General features: G+C 40.1%; 1 protein-coding gene across 4 annotated transcripts; it reads right to left on the reverse strand.

Moving 5' to 3' along the window:
- Positions 1–2,977: 2,977 nt before the first annotated feature.
- On the reverse strand, positions 2,978–23,808 carry RIPK2 (receptor interacting serine/threonine kinase 2). 4 transcript variants are annotated; one of them, XM_040070438.2, is made up of 11 exons: positions 23,731–23,808; positions 19,687–19,840; positions 18,379–18,534; positions 15,974–16,131; positions 12,923–12,972; positions 12,385–12,546; positions 10,892–10,977; positions 10,604–10,693; positions 9,645–9,750; positions 5,552–5,728; positions 2,978–4,429 (listed from the first exon to the last, which is right to left on the reverse strand). In XM_040070438.2, the coding sequence occupies exons 1-11, from the start codon at positions 23,763–23,765 to the stop codon at positions 4,104–4,106; spliced, it is 1,500 nt and encodes a 499-aa protein (XP_039926372.1). In that variant the 5' UTR covers positions 23,766–23,808; the 3' UTR covers positions 2,978–4,103. The 4 variants fall into 4 exon arrangements, with proteins under 4 accessions (XP_039926372.1, XP_039926361.1, XP_039926390.1 ...); XM_040070427.2 differs by lacking the exon at positions 23,731–23,808 and adding an exon at positions 23,226–23,433; XM_040070456.2 differs by lacking the exon at positions 23,731–23,808 and adding an exon at positions 23,067–23,192.
- Between the last annotated feature and the right edge of the window lie 750 nt (positions 23,809–24,558).

Here is a 24,558-nt window from a genome sequence, read left to right on the forward strand (position 1 = left end):
CTCTTGTGTTTCTCCCTTACTGGCTGATGTCTGCTATCCACCCCTTGCCCATCCCTCACTTAAAACCTTGTGCTCCCCACTGTTCGACAACTGTTGTCCTTGCCCCCCAACCTGGGAATAAACCTATTCTTGTGTGAAGCATACAAGAGTCCCCCTTCCTTCCTCAGCCGCTCTTAGGCACATTTATCAACTGGCCCCTCGGTAGAGAGCAGTCACAGCCTTCCTGCTCTGCACTGCTCCCCGAGCACAGCGGGCTTGGGGGCAGCCCCCATCTTGGCACGGTTCGTGCAGCAGCCTGGGCTAGCAGAAAGGGCTCTCCAACAAGCTGCGGCTGTGTCACTAACACTGAACCCTGATTGAAAACACACTGCCAAACACCCGCTACCATTAGCTGCAAGACTCTGAATGACAAACAAAGACGACCATTTATGTCATCTTGGTAAAATCAGATCTTTACTTACTTCACCATGAAGCTGACGCAGGACAGAACATAGCTCATACACCAACAAAGTTCTTCCAACTATATTAACTTCACGTACGGGAGCAGAACACAAGGAGCAGCCACTGCTAAGTGACAAGGTGCTAAAATACCATACAAAATCTAATGCCAACAAACAACACAAAATAATACGTGTAGTCCTATGTTTCTATTTTCCCGCATGTACATGCAAAAAGACATTCTTACATGCACAATTGGAAAGGCTTTCAGTGAGCTGCTACAACTCAGAGAAAAGCTTTTACTGCCAGTCTGAAACATCAGCAGCACTTCCCCTTAGAGTGAAAAAGCAGAAAAATCTCTTAGGAATTGCAATGAAGAAGTGAGGAATGTACAAAATACTGTAAAAACAACTGTAAAACAACAGAATTGTCAGACTGTGGCTCATACTGACTCTCATGTCTGTCATCTCCACACACTTTTCAGTCTGCGTGGCCCAGCACACAACCTCCACCTCTCTTCCCCCATGCCAACCCCAAATCATTCTCCTTATGACCTTGTCTGTAAATCTCAAGCCCCAACTGTGGCTGCCCCTTCCCCCCTTTCACTCAAGGAATTCTATGTGTGCCTAACACGTTGGGAAGGGTGGGTTGATGTTGCCCAGAGTGTAGTGTCTGATGCCCTGGAAACTTTCAAGGTCACACTGGACAGGGCTTTGAGCAACCTGATCTAGTTGAAGATGTCCCTGACTGTGGCAAAAGTGTTCTGGAAAAAAAAAAGAGAGTCAGAGAGACTTGCTCCTTTTTATGTTTTTATTATCTAGCTTGGCTCTGGGGGAGCTTGCTTGCTCCCTTGGCAATGTGGAGGAGGAAGTACACACAGCTTCGCTTCATAGCGAAGCTGGGACTCCCACACCCCTCGCGGGCTTTTTCCCCTTGCCGGGGAGTCCGTTCCGCTTCGCTGATCAGGGGTCATCCAGCGATGGGGAACCCCTCCTCAGGTCATGGCGACTAAATAAAGCTGCTCCGGCGGACCCCCGTACCCCTTGCACTAGTCTGAAGTGCGACTTCACTCCTGGATTCTACTTTGATTCTCTGCTTTTTAGAGTCTCTTGTTCTTGAGTCGTTCCCAGAATTCCAGTGTTCTTTTTATTTGCATATTCAGATGCTATCCGACGAATGGGAGCAGAGATACAGGTAATAAGGTGAATTCTTAATTAACAAACAAGTAAATAAGGTGATTAATCAATATTAAAACAGGAATAAGGCAAATTCTTTAAACAAAACTAGCATTAACAATCTTAATGGAATTACTTAACAATTAAGTAACTATAACATAGATCATTTGAATAGAACTTGTTTATAACAAAAGGGCTGGACTAGCTGACCCTTAATGGTCCCTTCTATCCTGAATTATTCTATGATTGTACTTCATCAGTGAGGGAGGCTCAGGGTCCAAGGACAGAGGAGGGAGATTGGCCTGAGTTTCCATACTGAATGGCCTCAGGGTTTCCTTGGAGGACGGGGCTTTGGCTGGAATACTCATGGCCTTCCAGATGTGGGCATAGTCAGAGCTAGGGGCAGAAAATCACTTTTTCTGTAGCTGTGCCACCTCAGGGTGATGGCACATGAAGAGGAGCAGCCCACAGTGTGACAGCACCATTCCTGAATGTGACTCCATAGGGCCACATTAATTATTTTAATTAAAGGAAGCCAAGCTAGTTCTGCACTGACAAGCAGAAGTCAGCAGGGAGACTTTGAAAGTTGCAGAATGCTCTTTTCCCTCATGCAGCTGTCTTACAGTGGGTGCTCAGGAAAGTTATTAATGATGAATTTTGGATGCACATTGAAGAAAATTTATTTGATCCCTTGCAAGACACAGATCTTATTTTAAGCACCAATAATAATGAACAATTGTGGCTTAAAATGTGATGTGCAGTGAAGCACACAGTTCTGGCATTATCTTTCCTCGTACCTCTACCTGCTAGACATCATTTGGTTTGCTCTAGGAAAAGCAAAGGCATTCATTGCACCATAGTCCTGGTTTCAGCTATCTAACTTATTTTACAGCCTCCAGAGAGAAGCAGGATAAAAGGCAAATACCCAGTTTATGTCCAAAATTTACTTTATTAAAAATAATTCTAAACCTCTCCTATCCAATAAACTATACATTGTGTTGTTGTGATTCAGTTCATAAAGATACTGGAAAAAGCAAGCTGTTGGCAACTAGTAATGACCACACTGAAACTTGAATCATTGAAACGGGGTAGATCTCACATGTCCATAGGTTTTGAAACAGCCATCACTTAGGATTTTTCATTTATCTGCTCCTTTTTCTATGGTAATTTAGGTATATTTCACCATTCTTGTATGTGGAGTTTGGATCTCCCCAAATTTTAGACAGCCTGAGGAGAAATTGTAAAATAATCTGCCTGTGCTGTGTTTTGACAAATTAAAACAAGTAATTTTTTTACTAGTTTTGAAGTCATCTAGATAAAGTCACTAAGGTCTTGTGAAATGAATTGAAAAAAAATACCACATACCTTTTCCTTTCAGGTGGCCCCATCTGCACCTCAACATGTTACCATCCTTCAGACAAAAACGGGCAGCAGAGATGTGATCTGGAGAAGGTTAAGGCAGGTCACAGCAGAGGAGACCCCTGCACATTACCTCCAGTGTGGCAAGGCAGGGCATGATTGATCTTTGTACAGACCCAACTACTGTTCATTATCTAAATACCAAAAATAAAATTGAGCTGAAAGTTTGATCTAGCAATATGACATGACAAGTATTTATGACAGATGACAAAGGTAAGGGGTGGTAAGATGGCAGGTGACAAAGATAAGGCAGATGACCACGGAAATGTTCAAAGAGGTATTAACTGAGGATGCCCTTATGTAAGCTCTTTCTGGATCTCATTCTACTATGATTTCAAGAACAGCTGAAGTGGTTATAACTACACAATGTAAAATGCTATAGCTGCAGCCTTTCTACTGTATCACTTCTGAGAAGAACAAAGATGACAAGCACAATATCCTCCTTGCCCTTGGGCTCCTCTTTGGACAAACATTCCTCTTATGCAGTGGTCTGAGGCACTTGTTCTGGCAACAAAATAGGGGGAAAAAAACCAAAACAAACCAATACAAAATGCTGTAAAAACACAATGTAAACTTCCTACCACTCCTCTCCAGTATGCACACCAGCATGGCTTAAGGAAGAAAGTTTATTATACACACAGCAGAACAGCCCTGGAAAAGACCACTTAGATTTTTTTTACCCTTCTCTGTGAGAAAGAGCAGATGGAAGGAGGGAAAAAAAAACATGCCATGTTGAGATGTCTCAATCCTGTGAAAAAAAAGGAAAGGATGTGTATAAACAGCAAATATGTAAAATCATTAGCCTTTAATGCTTTTCTTTGTCACATATGAACAAAATACTTTTATAAAATGAGTCAACAACTGTCAAAGCCAAACCATGTTCGGCCTTATGATTGCACTCCAAGTTATTAACTGGTCACTGACAAAACGCAGGCTAGAAAAACTCAGGGTCATTTCTGAGATTCTACAAAGGCACAGTAAAGACAAAGCTGCACTTATATAAAATACTATACAGAAACAAGAATCATATTGTAAGAAATATTCACATGGTTTCATAAAGGAAGAACAAATTTAAAGATGCAGTCTTTGAGAATTCGATACAGTATCTGGATAAGGTTGAAGTCCAAGCTGTTTGTTATCTTTCAACTTTTGTACTATAATTCTGGCAAATTCCTCTCCTTGGCTGTCTGAAGTATCAAGCAGTTGTCGTACTTTTGAGGTCCTTGTAGGTTTGGTGCTTATAAGTTCATAATCTTCTTTCATAAGTAAAAATCTTGATAGAAGAGCATCCAGTGATTGATTCAAACATGCTTCAGTCATCTGATCAATAATTTCTTCTCTTTTACTTTGGATCCACTGATGAGCTACATTCTGTTGTATGGTTTCCAATACAAAATCTGAGATTGGAAAGGATTAGAAAAAAGGAAGGGGTTTTAACTGTCTGTCAACAAATAATTGCCACAGAACAACAAGATGAAAAAAAGCTGTTAAAATTTGACAAATTTGGTGGTTAGAGCATTTATTCTATCTGAATCACAGAATAATTTAGGTTGGAAGGGACCCTCAAGGAGGTCATCTGATGTAATGGCCTGCTCAAAGCTGGGCCAGCTTCAAGGATAAGTCAGGTTGCTCAGGGCCTTGTCCAGCTGAATTTTGAGCATCTCCAAGTGATGGTACTTCTGCAGCCTCCCTGGGCAACCTGCTCCAGTGCTCAACCCGACCTGGTACTAAAAAGAGACAGGTGGTAAATTCACTTTCCAGGGGGATTTTTATTGAAGATTACTGAAAACATCCCTATAGTTTCCTGGTATTTTTCTCAATATGAGGTTTCACACAGTGAAAAGGTGTTGATTCTCATATTTCCAGTAGATGATGCAACAGATATTTTTTAAGTTGCATGTTATTGTGTAGCCCCTCCAAAAAATACTTCTGAATAATTCATCATTAAAGCTAACATCTGTGTTAACTTTTAACAGTTATTTGACACATAAGATTATAATGTAGTGGGCTCTCAACTAACACAGAGGAACATTACAGGTGAGATGCTGACACAGTTGCTGCTTCTCTCAGACCCACCATTACTAAATGGAGGACTGGAAAGCCTAAAAACTGAGAAGTGACAGGCAACTTACAACACAACACGGTGACTAAGTTTGAGCTAAGTTTTTCTCCTGTTCTGCTGGACTGTAGCACTGCTACAGCAGTAGGAGATAGGAGAAATAATATGAGAAAAGGGAATGGGATAAAGAAGAGTAATGGCAGCAGGAAACTGATTAACAGGAGAGAAAAAAAGCTAGTAGCTACAGGTACCTGTACTTGGTCACATTTTACACTGGTTTTGCTTACTTTGTAATGTAAGTCTACAAGGACAGAATTACTTAATTTTGCATTCTTAATTTGGAGGTGTTTTGTTTTCATTTTGCAGGTGAGTAACAGCTCCAGTTTCCATTTCATACGGACATACATTCAATGTTAGAACACTTATTGTGGATCTTGGAATCAAATAGTGTTTGCTGTACCTGAAGGAACTGGCGATGGCAGCACACAGGATGCAGAACTTGAGGCATCTGAAATACTCTTGTCAGATGAGAGAACAGTACTGTATGGATGCACGAGGAGTTTGGCACTCTGAGTTACAGACAGATTTCCATCCATGCTCTGGCTGCTGAGAGAGTGCAGACACCCAGAATTTCCAGCTGAGACAAAAAAAAAAAAAATGGAGAAGGAAAAGAAAAAGAACAAGCTGTATTACTTCTGTGTTCAAATAAACTACATCAGAGATTATTTAAAGCAATTTCACAAAAGAAGTCATAAACCAACTACTTTTACACGATACACAACAAATTAGTCCTTAACACTCAAATTCAAAGTACATTTATGTCCCTTATATTTTACCAGGGCCTGACTATGGTTTGGGGTCCTGCTTTATTTTAAAGAAATACTGGGAGTATAAATCTGGTAGATATGAACTTTAACAAAAAAGCTGTTTGACAGAAAATTTTTGTAGGGACTAGGAGAACAAAATAAATCCTTTGAGTATTTGGAGAGGTAACTAGAAACCAGCAGGAATGCAGACTAATGTATTTTGATGAAGTTTGGCTGTGTTACAAAGGTGAAAATATTACAAAAAAGATTCAGGTGGGGGAAAGGACATGAAGAGCAGTGGGAGAAGTTAACATTCAGAGGGAAGCCAATGGAATGTTTTTGTAGTCCATCGAAACGGGATATGACTCCATGAAAGCTTCATGTAAACTCTTGCAAAGAAAAGTAAAAACGATTTCTATCAAGTGGGAAGTTTAACAGTTTCTAGTTTTAAGATTTTTTATAGTAGAAAAGGATGACAGGTATGAAAGCAGCAGTAGGAATGACACAAGAAAGAGATGACAAACAGCTGATGAGAAACGAACTACAGGACATGTGCCTAACTCTGCAAATAGCTTTGATTAGACTTTCACTGTGTCATGTGATATAGACACAATAACTAAGATGTTAACTAAGAACCAGAGATGCAAGAATGAGCATCTAAAGACACAATGAGGTAGCCCCATGGACAACTCGAGATTACCTGTCCAATGGGGAAATCTGAAGGTGTATTCCCAGCTCTTTCTTGACCTGTAGAAGAACATGTCTGTAAGTACACAAGAGCAGGAATAGGAAAATGTGGAATAAACTCCATTCTCAGTATTTTAAAATGGTGGTCTGGAACTCACAGTAACTAGTATTTTATTTCATGAACAAGAAAGTTGGGCAGAGCTATCTATGTACTGTGAAGCAGCAGATATTATTTACTGCATGAGAAGAGGGGATTAGGAGACAACCACTGTGAGTGAAAGATCATTTCAGGAAAGTATTTTAAGCAGCTGTGTGGGGATAGATTGTTATACATTTTTAGGCACACATATTTAATTTCATAATATAAAATCAAAACTACTGGGATCGTACTGGTATGAGAGAATGACTTTGACCAGTGAATGCAGAATTAAAAAAACAAAAAAACCACAAAATCACACAATCATTTCCATTGGAAAGACCCTTGAGATGATCAAGTCCCGCACTGCCAAGTCCACCACTGCTCCATGTACTGAAGTGCCACATCTACACTGCTTTTAAATACCTCCAGGGCTGGTGACTCAGCCACTTCCCTAGGCAGCCTGTTCCAATGCCTGGCAACTCTTTCCATGAAGAAATTTTTACTAATATCCAATCTACACCTCTCCTGGCACAACTCAGGGACATTTCCTCTCATCCTACAGCTTGCTGCTATTTCTTGTCAGTTAAGAGGCCCCCACCAGGCCACAATCTCCTCTCAGGCTGTTGCAGAGAGCAAAGGAGCAAAATTTCCTCTCTGAGCCTCCTTTTCTCCAGGCTAAACAACCCCAGTTTCCCACCTCCCCACCCCCCCAAAAAAATAGCTAATGACAGCTATTCAGATGTTCTTCAGAAAAAAAACCAGATTGACTCATTACTCAAAAAGAACCTAGGTGACCTAGAAGACCAGAGTAAAAGAAACAGAAAAAGAAGGAAAGATATTAGATCTAGACTTTCCGTTTCAAACTGGGGCTAATGATAAGTGACATGAGGAATAAAACCAACCCCTCAGCAGATTATTCTGTAATGAAGGACCTTGTGACAAAGGAAAAATAAAATTCTCGGGTATACTAAGTAAGGTGGATTTTGTAGACAAAAAAGTTTATCATGCCTCTCATAATCTACATAGCCTTAGTTCAATGACTTAAGTTAGAACATGCACCAAGGACTAGTTAGGATACTACAAGAATAAAGAAGTTTAATTTACAAAGGGATTTCAAAAGAGTGCATCCTCCTCATCTAGCAAAATAAAGTACATTAAAGGATTACTCTCTGTATCAGAAATGAAATGGGAAGAGGGAAAAGAGCTGTTTGAAAAAATACCCAAGAAAAGCTCGCTAGGGAAGGGGGAAAAAAAAGTAAAGATGAAAATAAATGCTAAAGGCTAGAAGACAAGTTCTTAACTCTGAAGAAGCAATTTTCTGAAAAAGTACTCTGATTATACTGATGGAAAAAACAAGAATCTATAGTCATTAACTCATCTAGACTCTGTAGTCATTAACTTCTGCCTTGGTGCCATGCCAAACTCCTCTCTTGCTAACAACTACCTGGAATAGAATTTTCACCTGAAACAATTGCATCTGAGTTTGAAAAGCAAGAGGAATGTCAGACCTGCTTCCCGCCACAACACTACCTGATGCAACCATTGGCAAAGTAATATCAAACACTTCTGCAGTAGGGTTTTGTAGGCAGTATTTTCACAAGCTTTACAGTATCTATACATAAACACAATAAAGTCTGAGCAATGACTCTATAAAAAGATCACCAGCTGACCAATCAGATGAATTGTACCAACAAATTTTCATTGATGCCCTCCACAGGCAGGTGCAGCAATTTTTAACAGGAACCAGCAGCAAGAAATGCTGATGTTTATCATTATCTTACGGGATTACACTTACAGTCTACAGTTCATGTTCAAACTAATACTCCATGTTCTAAAATTCAACACAACATACTTATCAAGCTAGGTAAACGTGAGTTATTCTTAATCTCTGAGGTTTTTATGCTGTAAATGCTTCAGTTGAGGTACAGCCAAAGTTCCCTGCCCTTGCTTTCTGCTATTTTCTCCAGTAACTGAAAGTCCTTAAGCCTCCTGTAATATATTTATCCAACTTTCTCCTGTATTTGTACCCTCCTGGTACACTAAGTAGAAGTTCAAAATTGCGTATGTATTCAAACAAGAGCTGAAACAGGAACTGCCTGTGCTCTCCTACCTCTACCAGACTATCTCTGGTTTTGCAGCACCTCAGAATACTTTTTGATGTCCTTATTTTATAGCAGTGAAGTCAATAGTCTTGTCTGCTTTCATACTCCTGGTCCCTGCAAGGCCAGAGGACACTCCATTCTTTTGAAATATGTTTACATTCTGTCAAGTAAAGAAACTTAAATGCAGTTTTAGTTTCACAATGTACAGCTATTCCACCTGGGTTCCATCACATTTTTCTGGCTTCTGATGTCAGCAAAACCTCAAAATTGAGTTTTCTCAGAGAATTTTGCCAACTTTTATTCACAAAAAGGGACAGCTACAAAAGATCTGTGCAGGTACTTTTGCAAAGCAATCTATTAAATACATTTTTACTTATTGAATTAAAAATCATCTAGAAACTTGCACTGGAAACTTTGAGTTTACTCAGCTTCTAGAATGCCTTAAAATGTGTAGCCTTTTTTAGATTCCTAAGTAGTTCACTAATTTAAAAAAACTCAAACAAACAAATAAACAAACAAAAACACACACAAAAAGCCCAGTTAACTAAACTGCCAAAAATCTGAAGGGAAAAGAAAATGTTAGCTCTGCACTGACAGCTCTGAGTAGGAAAACTGAACATGTAGAGATTTCTCAGGTAATAGGAACAAAAAATCAGAGCTTAAAACCTCTAGTTTTTTACCCAGAGCACAAAGTTTACAAAAGACATTTTTTTTCTGACACAGAGAGACCTAACTTTCTACTAAACAAATGCAATGTCACAGCATGAATGTAAAGCTGCAATGGCAACTTAAATTTACACAAAATCAAGAGTATCTCACCTGATGAGAGGATATTATAGTGGGGAATAGACTTGAATTTTGATGTATCTGGAGAGATGCTCCGAAGGGGAAGTGCATCACACTGTATGGAACTAGAGTATGTTGGCTGAAAGAAATCCAGGTGTATATTGAACAGGAACATTAAACAAATATGAAGTTGCAATTCTTTTACAGAGAACCTTCCCATCACCATATTTTCCCTGCTACCTAAATGCTCAATAGATAGCACAATTAAAATACGGTAAATCAGAAAAAATTATGAAATCCCAATACTTATGTATTTTCAAGGATGACAGCAATTTTGTACACAAGTTTAACTACTAGTACGAACCAAAAGCAGCAGCATTAAGAATCAAAATATAAATGCAAATCTATATGACCCTATACAATCAAGCTCCGTAGAGGTGTAAGGGAGCAGTAGACAATCTCTTACTATTGGCAGGCATTGTGTGCTGCATTCCTCCTTGAGGGGATCACAGACTCACAGAATATGTGGTGTGGGAAGAGACCCACAAGGATCATCAAGTCCAACTGCTGGCCCTGCACAGGACCACCCCAAGAGTCACACATTTGCCTGAGAGTATCATGTAAACACTTCTTGAAACTCTGCTGGGCTTGGTGCTGTGACCAATTCCCTGGGGAGCCAGTTCCAGTGCCCGATCACCCTCTGGGTGAAGAATCTTTTCCTGATACCCAATCTAAACCTCCCCTGGCACAGCTTCATGCCATATTTAGACTTTACCTATATTTAGATGCCCTTCTAATTTTTGCATATCCACCCTAATCTATCTTCACATATATGGCTTTGCATTTGTTACACCCTGGCTCAAGTAATGCATTTCATGCCTTTCCTTGACTGCACAGGAAAGTAAAGTACAGAACAACTCCCCTTATCAAGTTAACCTTCCTTTAATCTCTCAGGTTGCTGACATACCAAATGCAACATGTAAAGTATTTACCTTTTCTGAATTCAGGGGTATATTTAGAGGTATCTGTTCCACATTTGCTTTCTTTCCACTCTTGTAAATACTTTCTGATTCATATAGTGACTGGAAGAGAAACATTTACCTGTATCAAATTTCTTCTATAAGACAGGAGGACAGCCCTATACAAACTCATGTTTCAACTAGATACAAGATTAGACAAAAGAAACTGAGGAGAAATGACAAAGGAGATTACACTTCTTTTAGCAAATGAAAGTTATCACCTTATTTGACCAATTCATGACTTTCACAAGCACTACTTACCTTGGATCTCTTTAACAGAATTACTGCTTCCAGCATAGCTATTTCATCAAATGTTCGCAGAACTGGCTCCAGGTCTATTAAACATTCTGAACAAGGGAAGAGTACTTGATGAATGGTTTGAAGTGAAAATCAAGTTGTCACTGTACTAAAGTGTCTTTCTTAGATTTACAAAAACAATTTGTCTGTTGACATGTATCAAACCACTTATGCTGCTAAAACAAACTACTTGCTTCTGTTAGACCAGTTCTGTTAGACCCCCAAAAGAAACCCTGTCCTGACCTGGCCACCTGATCACTGTGTACCAGAAGAGATCCAGGACAGTGCTGGACCACAAGTCTTGCATTCATGGAAAGGAGAGAATGATGAGTTTGCTGTGTTTTAAGGTAGCCCCATCAAGCCTGATTAGCTGAATGGGACCAAACACCATAAGACCTCAGAGTGTGTTGCTATCTTCCCATTCCAGAAGAGGTGTTAAAATATTTATACCGGAAAAATAAACAAACACACCCCCAAAACAGCAATATCTAGAACACATGCTCAAGGCATGAGGCAGGGCCAGAGCTAATGGGACAGTCAAACCACTGACCTATCACATCCAGTGAAACCAAATGACACTGCCTTCAGCATGTCTGTGTCCCTATGCTATGGTAATTGCTTAAGTTCCCCATCGTGAGCTGCACTTCCCCTAATTCTGCAATAGTTTTGCAACTTCTTCTTTCTTTTTATGATAGTAAAGTAGTGGGAAAAGCTTGTTTTTTTTTCAAAGACCATATTACTACACACACAGCATTGAAAAGAGAATCAAGTTAGCTCACATGGTAGTACATATCCCAGATAATTTTCCCTTCAGTTTGACCATAAACTTAAATTGCTATTTTTTTTTTTTTTTTTTGTTAATTGGCATAAGAAAACAAGAATGCATATGGAAACATCATGATGTGTCTATTCTTTTTAAATTTTAGAAAATACTGTATTTAGATCCATTTCCTTGCCTGGAAAAAAAAAATATCCAGCTCTTGCTTGATAAAGGAGATGTGTAAAAGACAAAGTGTCAGTGAAAGATTTACACTGGGATGCAAATACAAGTTGAAGTCACTACAACTTATGTGTTCATTGGTGTTGGTTTGGTGCTCATAAATCCCACAGTACTTGTTTTATACTTCACTTCTCCCACCCCCCTTAAAAACCCCAAATTATTTTTCAACAATAAACAAAAACCTCCAAACACTAGTTAAACTAAATAGGCTGCTTTTATACAGGTAAATTGGGATGGTAAATGCACAAGACTCCAACAACCAACCTGGTTTCATGGCACACACATAATTCCATTCATAAAAGTGTTTACAGACATGAAGAAAGCAGCCAAGCACCTTATCATAAGCAGTAAGAGCAAGCGCATAGATCTCCTGACATCTTTAGCACTTCCCTTTCACGACTACAACCTTGCTCTGTAAGGACTGTGTTCAATCAGAAATCTGGCAAGGTAAACTCACTTAAGAACGATGGTCTTTCATCTGGGTTTTGTGCCCATCCACTTTCCATCAGTCTTATGATAAGCCCTCGATGAGGAATATCCATTGATAAACTTCCTTCACTCAAGTCTAGTCGCTGTCCTTGTGACACGCTGTACATTATCTGCAAGGGGTTTATAACTTCTGTCAAAACAGACATTGTGAAGTCATTAGAAATATATGCAAAACAAAGAGCTTACTATACAGGAGGAGTAATTCAGTTTGCAGACAGAATTTATAGCTCAAAATAAGGTTACGTTTCTTAATTAACAAAATTAACAAAAATTTCAAATTTAATTTCAAAATTAACAAAAAGGTATTCTTAATTTAGAAGCAACTCTGTAATTAAAAAAGAAAAAGATACTAAAAAATAGTCTGATTTGAAACTCATTTCAAAGTGTTCTTAAACAAGCTTAAAAGTTGAATTATTAGAAATTACCCCTAAAATTAAGTCCCCAGGTTTAATTTTTAACCTCAAGGTAAGGCAAGAAAAATAAATTAAAGGAGGACATGGCCTTACCTTCAAATGGCTGTTTCCTTGACATTACCTCCCACGTGATAATTGCGTAACTGTTTATATATAAAAGGTACAGAAGATGTTATTTTAGACTACCAGCACTTAACAACACAATATGCTCAGCTTTACATTTTATTTAAAACATTTTGGCAAAATGGTCCTGCAAGCACATGTGGGATTGACTATAGCTAACTAAACTGATGACATGAATATATGAAAACTAGCAGGTGACTTCATCTAGAACTACTTAATACTATTAAGCACAGACAGGATCCATGGCATATAAACTCCTATTCCAAATCTGTATCAACTTAGCTCTGCTAATATGTTGTGAATTATGTACATGGAGTTCAAATCTCAGCATGCAAATTAAAGTGAGCCCCAGAGAGCCAACTGTTCTGTCCTAATTGCAATACTCTGCCACCTTCCCAGTACGGACTGACACTCCCTGACATTCCCAAGGGAAGGTGGGTATTAGCAGGAAGGATGGCTTTGATCCACAGCTCTATCCTAAGACAGTGTCACAGGGACAGGTAAGATAGAAACTTGCACCTGGGATGCCCACTCCAGCTTCCTCTCTTCCTCCCCATATATGCTTCCAACATTTGCAATCTTCTCCACAGGGAGAGATGTCATACACAGCATTCACTTTCGAAAACAGACTCTGGGGAAGACTACTCTGAACTAATGCCAGGAGATTGAACACACATGTACTTACTCAAACCAGAGGCCTTCTTTTCCATTCACACCAACATGAATGGCAAGTGGTTCAGTGAGTACAAACTTGCCCCATCTTTAGTAAACTAGTTACTCTCTTTAGCCATCAGGATATACTAGAAAGAGGTAACTTTAAACAACTTTGTACTTTAAATAAGTTTAGCTGATTTCACTTAAAAGCAGCATTGAATTCTCCATCTTTCTCTCCAATTTTTCCTCACACACTCTATGATATCTGAATCAAGCTCTATTCCATGAAAAGGTCCTCATACAATCACAGCACAGTTCCAGATTTAGAAAAAGCAATCCAGGTTAAATCTTCAGTGCTTCCATAACTTCACAATACATGCAAGGTGCTGACAAGTGTGTATTTCCATGTTTTCAGTCCAAGTCTTTATAAGCATAATGACAGTGTCATTTCAGAAAAAAATCATCATGATCAATTGCTGTAAAGGCTTGCCCCCCATCCTTGGCATGAATGTACTGAGCTTCCTTCCTACATCACTAAGAAGTACCAAATTTTCCAGACAGGTTACATTTAATTGCCTTAGAGCACTGTACCATCCAACAGCTACCACGTAAGCATTAAAAAAAATGAAGTAAGAAACAAATAACTGATGCTTAAAATCAAATCATATAAATTGAGTTCTCCTAACTATTTATTCTGTTTACATTTTAACATTCTTCAATGATAAAACTTACTCCTGTAGCTTTTAATAAAAGCATTCCTCCCTGTTAGAAAGACTGCTTTTGATGTATTCCTGACAAATCCATGCAGGCTGATTTTTTTCAGTAGAGCAAATCATCCCTTTTGTGGAAGTTAAGATGCTTGACTGTTGTTTAAACAATTTGTTTCTTTAAGAAAGATCCTCATAAATTAGCTTCAATATCTCAGCAACACTCGGATGTGATCAATTAATTAGACATTCAGAAAACACACAAATATTTAATAATATCTTTCATTCAATTTGGAATCTCTCTACAGTTAAAGATTATTTTCTCAGTTCTACATAGTGCAGCATTCCTCTTTACACTATTTCTGTTTTCCTTTCTTATTTCTGCTTTGTAGCATCTCCTTCTGACTGTGAGCACAGAACCTCCTGTGTGGCCTTTCCAGTGGTCCTTCATTGTCACTGCACCTCCATGTCTTCCTGCCTTGAACATCTGTCTTTCCAATGTTGTCTAAGTTTCTCTTCTTTCTTCTCACATAGACTCTTTCCTTCCTAATTTATCTGTTTTCTACATTCTTCTACTGATGCGTTCTTGTATTTTCTCCTAATTGGTTGTTATTCCTCTGAAAATATTATTTTCTTCCTAAGAAACATTTGTCTTCTTCATCTCTACCCATTCATTAAACTACCAGTCACTCTTTCTTTCCCCTTAATACACCTTTTTTTCTTTTCAGTGTTTTCCTTATCCATGTCTTCTCATGGGAGAAGGGTAAGGCAAAGCAGGTATGTTGCCATCTGTATTCTTTGGACAGGAATGTCAAGGAATTTCACATGCTTCTTAAGGGATAATTAAGGGAAGTAGTGGTTTCTTTCCAAGTCAGTAGGACCCCCTGAGACATCTCTCACCAAGATACAGCCATGTCAGAGATCAGTGAAGGTAAAGGTGGCAGACTGTTCCAGAATGATGGACTTTGTCACAGTGATTGGCCAGTTCATACCTCCTCAATCTTCCTTTAAGCATGATAATTCCTCACAAAATCCTTCAAGTAATCTCTGAGTTCTCCAAACTATTTCAGACCAGCCAATTTAACTCAAATATCCTCAGAGAGATTTCTTTTTGTTATATGGGTCACTGCCACTCTATTTACTGTTCTATTACTTGTACTCAGGACTGCCCAACACAAAACTGCCACAGCTTTCATAAAGTAAATCATTCCTTAAGGACATTACTGTAACTACTTTCACCAATCCCATTATCCTGTTTTTATCTACCTCCTTTCCAAAAATACATTTTCTTCTTTCCCCCAAGTACATTCTGTAAAATATCTTATTTGATTACACAAATTACAAGAGTATGTGCATTGAGTTAATGGTTCTTCTTTCCCCACATTGTCTGTATGTGTATGCTCATTTACAGAAACCAGTCTCCCCAACCTCCTTCTGGAGTCTCAGTTTAATTTTGGAGCATTACACTTGTCACAGCACAAAGAAATGAGTCATTAAATCCAACTATTACTCAATTCTTTATTTCCCAATTAATTTTGCCTATACAGCTATGAAATTATCATTGAAATAATAAAATTGCTGAGAATATGGTAAAATCTAAGTTCAGTAAATCAAATCTGAGTTTAGATTTCAAACCCCACCAGACAACAACAGGAGGTACCTGTAGATATCATGTTTCACACTTGCCCGGGTTTTCTGACTGGGGTTGTAATCCTCAGGTGGCATGTAGATAATTGTCCCTCCTTCTGGCAAGGATGATTCACTTCGTGATTGCGACATGGATACGACACGCCATTTGGACATGCCAAAATCTGCAATCTGGAAAGGTCAAATCAGTTGTTGTGAGAAGAAAAACTGGATTTATCTGCTGACAATTGTTAGAAGTTCCTGAAATATGCCCAGAAGGGGTCACCCAAAGCACTTAACCTGACACACAAAAAGTATGTGGTTCTCCTAGCAACAGGAAACATCAACTCTAGTCCATAAAGCATTCTCAGCTCATGACTCATTCCATCCCTACAGCACTGCCCTATCCTGTTCTTTTATGGAAGGACTCATGTACAGTACGGCTGAGGAATCTGCTGTAGATAGCTGTACCATATGAACAAAATCATTTCCTTGTGTTAAAAAAGCAAACAAAAATCATTGATTACTTGTAGCTCCCTGGTTGTGAAGAAAGCACAAGTTTGGTATAAATCATAATAGTTGTACATAACTCAGCTTGCCAATATCCCAAGGTAGTTCCTCTGACAGAAAAAAATTAGGACACTGCACCTCACTTCAATAACTATGACATATTAATCTTGAATTAATAAATTTGATATTCTGAAATTCTGTTCTGCGAAAGTTGCTGAATATTTTCTTTACTGTGCACTCTGGGGCCTTGCTCCTCTCTACAGGACACAGTGCATCTATATAAAGAAGTAACTACTTCAGTTTACATCCTCAGACATCCAGGAGCCAGAGTGCCAGATGTCAGATTAAGTTGTGGATAAGGAGAGAAACATGTAGCAGAATGCACCTGCTGGCTGAGCTGCAGTGTCTGGCATACATGAGAGATAAGCAGCCAGCTACCAGCTCCGCACTTGTCCAGCATTTGTGTAACAGCAAAAACATTTTCAACAAAGATGCCTGTGTGAGTGCTGTGGCGATAACAGAAACAAGCTTTCTGAAGAGCATACATCAAAATCCACTATGAAAAGTAACCTTTCTTCACTACAACTCACTTTCATTAAGCCTTCCTCATTGTAACTGGTCTTAACTCTTGTTCATTCAGTAGATCAGGGACAATCAGAAGCATTCTGTCAATGGTGTTACTGCATACGTGTAAAAGTACCTCTTCTATCTGGCATGCATGATAACCTTGTTTGCATTTCCTGTCAGCTGTACTAATTTAGAGAATCTTGCTTCACTTAAAACCCTAAGGACACTCCTTACAGGAAGCAGGGCAGATATGCAAGAGTTAACCTCTTCCCTTCAATTGTCTCAGCAAAGAAACTGTTTGGATATGATCAGGCAGAGCACCAGGCCACACCAAAGCTGTTACAGATTAAAAACAGAGTGGATAAAAAAATGACTTGGACTAGTTCCCTGATCAGGTTTATCAGGAAGCTTGAGAGATGGCAATAGCAGCACAACTGAGTGGGAGGAAGTATAACCTGCTGAGGGTGTGAGCAGAGGCAAAGCCATGTGAGGCATTTGGCTGCCAAGAAAAGTTTCTATGCAACGGAGAAAGAAGAAACCAGCAGCGAATCTTTTCTCAAAGGACTGACAAAGAGACTCAACTTACAATAACAATTGAAACATTCACTTTTCACGTATAAATTCAGTGTAAAATAGCTCTTATTTCTATTTACTTGAGTAACATATTCTATCAATTATATAAACAGATTTTTTTAAAAAAACAAGAAACAAAAACCCAATTCTTGCAATTATGGAAGCACCTAAACGTTTTGTCAGAAGTACTTTCAGTCTCTTTTTCACATCATGGCAGTGATATTTTAAAAGGCAGAAATAAAGTTTTGAACTACTGATACTTCTGCATGTATGTTTGCTTGTTCTAAGGAGCTTCACAAGAGCCACCTTCCAACATAGCAAGATTTTTTAGTCTTGTTTTACATGTTCTTCTACTACACTAACAGAACAGATTGCATAAGTATGAAATGGAGCATTAACACTTCAATTTGACCTACTGCCTATCAGAAGTAACTTGTCAGAGCATCTCGGGTAGGCACACTTTCTACTTCTCAAGAAAGGCCAGATGTAACTACCCTAGGAAGGCTGACAAACAAGAGTGTCACCACTACTGAGTATCAGCTACTGCTATAGCAGAAGCAGCCCAAATCCTGTACTTCTGGTCTTAGACAGATAAAATCCACAACTGAGTAATACGGAGTTTCCAAAAGAAAAACTCCAAAGTTCTGTCTGCAAGGATAGAAGAAAAAATCCCCCACACAATTACATTCTCTCTGTATGGCCACAACCTAACCCTTCCTCCTCTGCAATAATGAAAACTCTTTCACTCATTCTGGATGCTGAAGAACGTTAAGAATTAAAAAAACCTACCTTGACATGAAACTCATCATCCAGCAAAATATTCTGGGTTTTTAAGTCATGGTGCAGCAACGGAGGATTCATGTTGTGCAAATAGTTTACTCCCAAAGCAATTTCATAAAGAATGCGGAATCTCAGGCACCAGGGAATGTCAGGATATATATCTTTCTGCCAAGATAAAACCACAAAACCAGAATATAATCCTCTGTTCTGATCTAACAGCACACACGAAGACTTATTTTATAAGAAGAAAGTGACCTGGGCAAGCAGCAATCTTTTAAAACATACATTACACAAACTCCTTAAAAAATTGTAAGGGAGCATTAAGACTCATTAGCTTTTAAAAGAAACACAATTAAAAAAAAAAAAAAAAAGCAGTGCTGTTTCCATTCCCTAGTATTTACATAGTAGTTCATGACTGCTATACATGATTTTGAACATTTACTGCATTACTCATTCACATGGAAATATGAATTACAGATGAACTTCTGCATGAAACTTGCAACCCACAATTTATGAGCCCTACACAAAGAAAAGCAAAAACCATATCTTCAACTGACACTGGGGAACAAAAAAAAAAACTGTATTAAAACTACGCACGAAATACTACCTTTATAAATAATAATACAGCAAGAAAAATGCAGTAAAACTCAACTGAAATTTTAGAAGTTATACTGACACTAATGCCTTTATGAAAAACACATAGCTGAGCTCTCTAAGGCACGAGAGGTGTATTGATTAAAGGTGGAGAAGAGACTTTAGTGCTGTTGAGACACAACTGCAGTAGCTTTGCAGTAGCAACACTGTACAGGCTAAGCTAATGGGAGTTACTCAGAGAATAAGATCTGTAGAAATATTTATACTAGATAGCAATATCTGACCTCTATAAACTAAAGTCAAAATCTTCAATTTTTTTAAATATTCAAAGTCTTGGAAAAAAAAAATCAATATTTGTATTGGCAGTAATTCAGAAACTCAGACTGAAGCAAGCATAAGTATTTCAGAATCTATTTAGAGTGCAACTGAGATTTTTAAGGTGACTTTATGTAATTATTCAACCTAAAGCTCATTATAGGTCATATAAGTCATATAGGTCACAACATTAAAGGAAAAAGTTTAACAAAATTTAAGTCAACTGATTTTAGTTGTCTTTTTGAGATACAGAAGATCTATCTGAGCACCAAAAACTACTAGGGATAATGACTGTCTTCTACTGTGAAATATTATAAATAAAATACTTTACTATACTAATTAAGTATGGAAATTACAATCTACTTGAAGCAGCCAGGTATTATATTTAAAGACCGTAAGTACACTTACCCCATGCAATAGCTGGTTTAATGACCCATTGGTCATGTATTCTGTTACTATCCCAAGAAATTCAGCCTCGTTGCAAATTCCCAAAATTGGCAGTATGTAACTAAACCTGGCTTTGTGTAGTATCTCTGCTTCTTTCAGAAGGTGGTTTCTATCGCTTAAAGAAAACAAGCAAACAAATAAAATACATTACCATACCAGTACTAGAAAACTCAAAGCAATTGCTGGGTTCACTACATTCTCTGTCAATTATACTCCTGTATGCAGTACCACCACCTTTTCACCATCTGATTTCTACCATGCTGTTTGGAGACAAGAGAGTGTAAGACAAATCAGAACCTGCAAGAGCAAATACGAGACAGCTTCCCTGGTTCTGTTGTACCAGATGAATCTATCTCCACCACACATTTCATCTGTGTTCTCAATAAATAAGGATACAGTCAGAACTCCCAGCTTCCACCATTCCTTGTAACCATAACAGTAACAACCAGCTGCATTTCTTCCACTTTACTGAACACCTTCAAACCCTGAGTTTTCACTCAGGCCCAATATTTATCTCCTATCGAGTAAAGATGTAAAGATTTTAATACACATGATTCTCCAGCCATTTAAATTCAGTGGACTCTGATGTACACTAAAATAATGGGGGCTAAAGGAATGCACTTCTGATTTCTGAAGGAAAGGAATTTCCTTTCTGAAGGAAAAGGAACCATTAAATATGCTTTGTTTTCACATAAATTGTTCCCTCAAACAGCCACTGCTTTGAATCACTCTCTGGAAAAAATATCCCCTAGATGCACAGGAAGCAGGAATAGACCAGCCTCAGGATGTTTGGATGTTTGATTTGGACTATGTGGATTCACTCTGTTACTTCAAAACTCCTCATAAATGTGGGTTTGATGCATCTTTACAAATTCAGATCCAGCAGCCATGTGGATATGAGAAGGTCAAGTTTTATTTAAGATATGTTTTATTTAAGATATGTTAAGTATGATTCCATCCCTAAAAGTAGAAACTATTTGGTATGCCTTATATCTCAAATAGTCTTGAAAAAAATGGGTTTGTTGTCAATGAGGCTAGTTGGACCATGAAGCATAATTCAGTGAAAAAAGCATTTAGATCTTATACCAGTGGAGATCAGCACAGGTACAAGTACATGACTAGGATATTCAAATAGAGCACATTTACAGCATATTTAAGATTGATCCTTTGGATGTGAGCCAGTCTGACTCAGAAGCAATAGTGCTGTGCTGGGGCCAGTGCTATGCCCACCACGATTTGTTGAGCACAGCACTGTGTTATGTGCACAGCACAGCTCCGGGGTGAGAGCTGGCTTGTCCGTATTGAGCTCAGGGCACGCCCCAAAGCGCTCAGGATATCTGGATCCATCAAAGTGGGTTCAGCATTCCCAAAGAAAAGGCTGTCAGGATGTATGGGGAAAAGAGGAAGCCTTGTGAACTAAAGCCTGAAGCTCTTAGCAGCAGGAAATTTTGAATTTAGGTGGATATGAAATTAAGGTCCTTTTATCTATGTGATGGAAAAATCTAGGAAATTATAGAAATAAAAGATGGAAAAATCTAGGAAATTATAGAAATAAAAGTGCAGCCTTTGAGACAAGCATGGGATGGAAGACCCAACTCTACGCCTTCCTCCCTCTCTCCAGAAATGACTAGGTTTGAGGAAGTTTGGGGTTTTCACAGACAGTAAGGCACATTAGCGTGTGATTCAGCTGTGGCCCAGAAAGAAATTGCTACATACTGAAGTCTATTCCTTCGTGTCCGTCAGTCACTTCACCTTTGCCTGCTCCATGCCAGAAGGGCACTGACTAATGCCTAAATGAGCACGTTCCCACAACAGCTTCCCAGCTGGCTTTGCTCTTTGGCTGATCACATACCATATTCTGGGATGGACAGCACACACTACCCACTTGGAGATTTAGTGTCACCATGAATTCATCCCTTCCTGATAACACTTACAGGCTGGCATTTTATATTGCCTATTGTACAACCAGCAAAGCAATTGCTGCCAAGACTCGGGTAGAATGGATTTTATTACAGCTTTGAGTCTTCTGATAGCACTTCTGGGCTTTGCAAGATATATGGTAGGTGACTGAATTATTTTTGATTACCTCACTTGCCCTTTTAATCATAATTTCACAGGTTAGATGTCCCACTAATCCAAATTCATGCAAGGCTAAAAATAGCCTTGGTGGTTTCTCCCAACTGTGTTCTGAGGATAAATGCTGTACTTCAAATTAGTTGGGATTTAAGCAGATATTAAAACACGCCCCCCCCCCCCCAAAAAAAAAACAACTAAAAAACCAAAAACAAAACAAAGAAGAAAAAAAAAAACCCATAAAAACCCCCCAAAAGCTAAAAAAGAAACAACTCACAACACCTGCCTGTCCCTCCCCCTCCCCTGACTTATCGGAAAACACCACATAACTGAGATTCCATTTCTGGCAAGATTTCAGAGATAAAGCCTGTGTATACACAAACCTGGGCAATAACAGGTGAAAGTGCTTAAAACAACTTGTCTTATATTCAAGTGTATTGAGTCACCAGACTAGAAGCCTTTCTGAGTGAAGCTATCCTTCCTAGAAGGCCTAATACTAGATCAAAGAAACCTGAGGCAAAAGCCTGAAGACACCAAGATAAGATTCAGAGGCAGGTTTACAGACGGGCTCCAGATGGCCTAAGAAGAGGCAAATTTGCATTGACATGTTAACAAATTGGAACTACGGAGATTGAACAAGACAGCGACAAATGAGAAAATAGAACTTGCTGCCCCCTTACATGGAGTGACAGCTCCTGTAATAAATATGCTGCCACTTGGGTACCTGGGAACCAAATTGTTACATGGAAAATACCAGTTTTACAGGGGGGCCTACAAGCCTATTATTTTAAATCAGCTTCTCTCAGTACTGTGAGATCTGTGGAAAAATAAAAATTTTGCATTGTCTCAGAGAAGCTTCTTCTAAAAGCAATCTCTAGTGGATAGCACAGTATACTCCCTATATTCCTCTCACTATGTAAACACCAAATCTATAGTAAACACTGACGGTACTTTAATGTCCTGCTGATACCTCAGCAAAACGGTTAGCAACCAACAGACCCAGCAAGAAGCCAAACTCTGTCAATCACACCTTGAGGAGGGCTCAAGGTGCACAGCGCAGAACAAAAACCAAACCAAACCAAACCAAACCAAACCAAAAAAACTCCAAAAGAAACATTTTAGTGTCTCACGGACAGAGACTGAAACCACCCCTTTACAATAATCGAAAGTGAGGAAGCTCCGGGGCCGGCCCGTGCTTTCTCTTGGCCTAAGCTGAATCATCCTCGTGGGATCTCCCTTCCCCGTGGAATTAAAGCAAGGCTGCCTACCGAAACACCAGGATCTGATCCACGGACCTCAGAAACCCACGCCGGCATCTTCGACCGGCACCTCGACCCTTTCTGGGGGCTGGTTTAGGGAAAGGCGGGCTCGGCTCGGCCCTTGCCCCGGCGCTGCCCCTCGCCGGCGGCCCCTGCCCACCCCGTTACCTGTCTAGCAGCGGCCCCTGCAGGCATTTGAGGGCCACCGGGACCCTCCAGTCGGCGTGGCGGGCGGCAGACACGGTCCCGTAGGCGCCCCGGCTGATAAAACGCAAGTCCGGGAGTTTGCTGGAGGGGATGGAGGGGAGGCCGTAGTTGAGGGCACCCGCCCGGCCGCCACCGCCATCCCCGCCGCTCATGCTCGCACTCCGCCGGGCGCAGCGGAGCCCGGAGCGCCGCTCCTCGGGCCCCACTTCCTCGCTTCCCCCCCGCACCTCCCTGCCCCGTCTGCTCTCCAGTTGGCCAGCACTTCTCCCCTCCTTCTACCCCACCGACGAGCCACTTCCTCGCGGGTCGGGGAAGGCGGAGCAGCCGGGATGGGAGGAGCGAGCCGAGGGAGCGCGGTGCCGGCGGTGCCGCGGAGAGCCGTGCCGGGCAGCGGCCTCGCCCTTCGGCAGCCGCGGGAGCGGTGGCGGGGCGCGTTCCGCGGGCTGTGGATGGAGCATCGCCCCACCTCGGCCGAAGGAGCATCCCCTGCGCTGGAGGCATCCCCCTCCGTCCGGGGACGGGAGGGATGTGTGGGTACTGTTCTCGGCGGAAGATGGTGCCGGATGCCAGAGCCGAGCGCAGATCACCGCAGTGACTTGTTCACTGCATAGAATCATAGAGTGATTTGGGTTGGAAGGGACCTTAAACATCATCTAGTCCCATCTCCTCTGCCAGGACAGGACACGCGTTCCACTAGACCAGCTTGCTCAAAGCCGGTGTGTACTCATTGCTCAAGCAAGTGAGAAAAGCTTTGTCTCATGCAGTCGCTTATCTCCTCCGTGTTTGTCCTTGGAAGATTTTTGAGGATAGCGGCATTTCTATTTCGAAATTTCCAGTAAGTGCAAGTTCACCCTTGCCCCTCCCGCTCATAGCGAGCTGCCTGAAACTGATGTATTTATGAGCGCTTTGCGTGAAGGTTGCGCAGAAAGCTTTTGTAAAGCCCGTTCACCAAGCCAAGTTCTCACAGACTGACAAAGTAATTTAATTTAAAGGTAGAGGTTTGTAGCTTTCCACAAGGAGTGACAGCTCCACAGGATGAAATAAAGGTAAATAAAGCAACTCATTTGTCTTTCCATGTGTGTGGATCAGGGGCTAAGTGCCAGTGGCTTTTCACCTCTCTTTTCTCCCACTAATGGACTAGAGAATGAGGGAGAAGACCTAAGTTTTCAAACTACAATATGTTAAATATTTCACAGCACTCACTTTAAGATGTTGGCAACAACTTTTCGGTTCTGTCTATGTCCTAGCACTTTAGTAGCTTTGCGGCTTTTCCTTTTTTTTTTTTTTTTAACTT

This window comes from Hirundo rustica, chromosome 1 (genome assembly GCF_015227805.2).
Source record: "Hirundo rustica isolate bHirRus1 chromosome 1, bHirRus1.pri.v3, whole genome shotgun sequence".
NCBI classification, from domain to species: domain Eukaryota; kingdom Metazoa; phylum Chordata; class Aves; order Passeriformes; family Hirundinidae; genus Hirundo; species Hirundo rustica.

What these genes read in the sequence shown, in the direction of transcription:
- RIPK2 (XM_040070427.2), bottom strand. Translation starts at nt 23,416, where the DNA reads ATGAGCGGCGGGGATGGCGGTGGCGGCCGGGCGGGTGCCCTCAACTAC. An exon ending in CAGGGGCCGCTGCTAGACAG is followed by an intron (nt 19,841 to 23,225) that starts GTAACGGGGTGG and finishes GTTTTCTTTAAG; the next exon opens with CGATAGAAACCACCTTCTGA. An exon ending in CTATAATATCCTCTCATCAG is followed by an intron (nt 5,729 to 9,644) that starts GTGAGATACTCT and finishes TTTTTGTCTCAG; the next exon opens with CTGGAAATTCTGGGTGTCTG.